The 3618-nt window shown below is 64.5% G+C and overlaps 1 protein-coding gene across 2 annotated transcripts in view; it reads left to right on the forward strand.

Annotated features, from left to right (window-relative positions):
• The first annotated feature begins 1391 nt into the window (after positions 1–1391).
• Positions 1392–3618, forward strand: part of m6pr (mannose-6-phosphate receptor (cation dependent)) — a 15131-nt gene continuing 12904 nt past the window's right edge. Inside the window, exon 1 of one of the 2 annotated variants that reach the window (XM_041182429.1) lies at positions 1392–1651. In XM_041182429.1, coding sequence (XP_041038363.1) covers positions 1479–1651 — 173 coding nt within the window. In that variant the 5' untranslated portion in view covers positions 1392–1478. The remainder of the gene's footprint in view (positions 1652–3618) is intronic. The other variant, XM_041182428.1, reaches the window with a different exon arrangement.

Genomic DNA, 3618 nt, shown 5'->3' on the forward strand with positions numbered 1-3618 from the left:
GAGGGGTCACTGTCCAGGGGGCGGGGTCTGTGTCCCGGGGGGAGGGGTCTGTGTGTTGGAAGCGTGGTCTGTGTCGGGGGGGGTGGGGTCTGTTTCCCAGGGAGAGGGGTCTCTGACTAGGGGGGAAGGGTCTGTGTCCCATGGGGAGGGGTCTGTGTCCCAGGGGGCGGGGTCTGTGTCCCGGGGGGTGGGGTCTGTGTCCCAGGGGAGGGGTCTGTGTCCCAGGGGGAGGGGTCTGTGTCCCGGGGGGAGGGGTCTGTGTCCCAGGGGGAGGGGTCTGTGTTGGGGGAGGGGTCTGTGTCCTGGGGGAGGGGTCTGTGTCACGGGGGGAGGGGTCTGTGTCCCAGGGGGAGGGGTCTGTGTTGGGGGAGGGGTCTGTGTCCTGGGGGCGGGGTCTGTGTCACGGGGGGGAGGGGTCTGTGTCCCAGGGGGAGGGGTCTGTGTTGGGGGAGGGGTCTGTGTCCTGGGGGCGGGGTCTGTGTCACGGGGGGAGGGGTCTGTGTACAAGGGGGAGTGGCCTGTGTCTCGGGGGAGGGGTTTGTGTCCCGTGGGCAGGGGTCTGTGTCCAGGAGGAGGGGTTTGTTTTCCGGGGGAGGGGTCTGTGTACAAGGGGGAGGGGACTGTGTCCAGGGGCGAGGTCTGTGGCCAACGGGGAGGTGTCTTTGTCCCAGGGGGCGGGGTCGGTGTTCAGTGGGAGGGGTCTGTGTTCCGGGGGGGGGTTTGTGTCCCGGGGGGAGGGGTCTGTGTCCAGTGAACGGGTCCATCGCCCCAGTGGGCGGGCTCCATCCCCCAGTGGGCGGTGTCTATCCCCCAGTGGGTGGGGTCTGTGCCCAGGGGCATGGTCCATCCCCCCAGTGGGCGGGGTCTATCTCCAATGGGCGGGGTCTGTCCCCCAGTGGGCGGGTCTCTGTCCCGGGGCAGGTCCATCCCTCCAGTGGGCGGGGTCTATCCCCCAGTGGGCGGGGTCTTTGTCCCGGGGCCTGGGCCGGGTCCTCCCCCCAGTGGACGGGATCTATCCCGCAGTGGGCGGGGTCTATCCCCCAGTGGGCGGGGTCTATCCCGCAGTGGGCGGGGTCTGTGTCCCGGGGCCGGGTTCATCCCACCAGTGGGCGGGGTCCATCCCCCAGTGGGAGGGGTCTGTGTCCCGGTGCCGGGTCCAACCCCCCAGTGGGCGGTGTCTTTCCCCTCAGTGGGCGGGCTCTGTCTCCCGGGGCCTTGGCCGGATCCTACCCCCCAGTGGGCGGGGTCTATCCCCCAGTGGGCGGGGTCTGTGTCCCGGGGCCTGGGCCGGATCCTTCCCCTCAGTGGGCGGGGTCTATCCCCCAGTGGGCGGGGTCTGTGTCCCGGGGCCTGGGCCGGGTCCTTCCCCCCCAGTGGGCGGGGTCTGTGTCGCGTCCTCCCCCCCAGTGGGCGGGGTCTAACCCGGAAGCTCCGGCTCCTCTCTCAGTTCCTGCTCTGCACCCCGGCTCCTGCTCCTGATGCGGCCCCGGACCCTCCCGCTCGCTCTCGGCCTCTCCCTCCTTCTCTTCCTGGGCCTCGCAGGAGCCTCCAGCCCCGACCCCAGCGACTGCGACCTGATCGGGGAGGAAGGAGCCGAGTCCGAGGCTGAGAGAGGCCTCCGGAGGAGACTGGAGCCTCTGAGAGGCCAGAGGTAGGGTGGGGGGAGGGAGAGGGAAGGAGGGAGAGAGGGAGGGAGGGGGAGGGGAGGGGAGAGAGAGGGAGGGAGAGAGGGAAGGAGAGAGATAGAGAGGGGCGAGAGAGGGGGAGGGAGAGCGAGGGGGAGGGGGAGAGAGAGGGAGGGGGGGAGGGAAAGATAAAGGGAGGGAGAGAGAGGGAGGGGGAAGGGAGAGGGGGAGGGGGGAGAGGGAGGGGGAGAGAGGGGGGATGGGGAGGGAGGGGGGAGTGGGAGAGAGAGAGATAGAGAGGGGGTAGAGAGGGAGGAGGGGGTAGAGAGGGAGGGGGAGAGAGAGAGATAGAGAGGGGGTAGAGAGGGAGGAGGGGGGAGAGAGGGAGGGGGAGAGAGAGAGGGAGGGGGAGAGAGAGAGGGAGGGGGAGAGAGGGGGGAGGGAAAGATAAAGGGAGGGAGAGAGAGAGACAGAGAAGGAGGTAGCGAGAGAGGGAGAGAGAGGGAAGGAGAGAGATAGAGAGGGAGGGAGAGAGAGAGATAGAGAGGGAGGGAGAGAGAGAGATAGAGAGGGAGGGAGAGAGAGAGATAGAGAGGGAGGGAGAGAGAGAGATAGAGAGGGAGGGAGAGAGAGAGATAGAGAGGGAGGGAGAGAGAGAGATAGAGAGGGAGGGAGAGAGAGAGATAGAGAGGGAGGGAGAGAGAGAGATAGAGAGGGGTGGTAGAGAGGGAGGAGGGGGGAGAGAGGGAGGGGAGAGAGAGAGGGAGGGGGAGAGAGAGAGGGAGGGGGAGAGAGGGGGGAGGGAAAGATAAAGGGAGGGAGAGAGAGAGACAGAGAAGGAGGTAGCGAGAGAGGGAGAGAGAGGGAAGGAGAGAGATAGAGAGGGAGGGAGAGAGAGAGATAGAGAGGGAGGGAGAGAGAGAGATAGAGAGGGAGGGAGAGAGAGAGATAGAGAGGGAGGGAGAGAGAGAGATAGAGAGGGAGGGAGAGAGAGAGATAGAGAGGGAGGGAGAGAGAGAGATAGAGAGGGAGGGAGAGAGAGAGATAGAGAGGGAGGGAGAGAGAGAGATAGAGAGGGAGGGAGAGAGAGAGATAGAGAGGGAGGGAGAGAGAGAGATAGAGAGGGAGGGAGAGAGAGAGATAGAGAGGGAGGGAGAGAGAGAGATAGAGAGGGAGGAGAGAGAGAGATAGAGAGGGAGGGAGAGAGAGAGATAGAGAGGGAGGGAGAGAGAGAGATAGAGAGGGAGGGAGAGAGAGAGATAGAGAGGGAGGGAGAGAGAGAGATAGAGAGGGAGGGAGAGAGAGAGAGAGAGAGGAGGGAGAGAGAGAGATAGGGAGGGGGGAGAGAGAGAGATGGAGAGAGAGGGCGAGAGAGAGATAGAGAGGGAGGGAGAGAGAGAGATAGAGAGGGAGGGAGAGAGAGAGATAGAGAGGGAGGGAGAGAGAGAGATAGAGAGGGGGGAGAGAGAGAGATAGAGAGGGAGGGAGAGAGAGAGATAGAGAGGGAGGGAGAGAGAGAGATAGAGAGGGAGGGAGAGAGAGAGATAGAGAGGGAGGGAGAGAGAGAGATAGAGAGGGAGGGAGAGAGAGAGATAGAGAGGGAGGGAGAGAGAGAGATAGAGAGAGGAGGGAGAGGGACGGAGGGGAGGGAGAGAGAGAGAGGGGGGAGGGAAAGAGATAGAGAGGGAGGGAGAGAGAGAGGGGGGGAGGGAGAGAGAGAGATAGAGAGGGAGGGAGAGAGAGAGATAGAGAGGGGGGAAAGAGGGAGGGAGAGAGAGAGATAGAGAGGGAGGGAGAGAGGGAGGGAGAGGGAGAGAGGGAGAGGGAGAGAGGGGGAGGGAGAGAGAGGGGAGGGAGAGAGGGAGGGAGAGAGGGAGGGAGAGAGAGAGGGAGGGAGAGGGAGGGAGGGAGGGAGAGGGAGAGAGGGAGGGAGAGGGAGAGAGGGAGGGAGAGGGAGAGAGGGAGCGAGGGAGGGAGAGGGAGAGAGGGAGGG

The sequence above is a fragment of the Carcharodon carcharias genome, assembly GCF_017639515.1.
Source record: "Carcharodon carcharias isolate sCarCar2 chromosome 40 unlocalized genomic scaffold, sCarCar2.pri SUPER_40_unloc_4, whole genome shotgun sequence".
NCBI lineage: Eukaryota > Metazoa > Chordata > Chondrichthyes > Lamniformes > Lamnidae > Carcharodon > Carcharodon carcharias.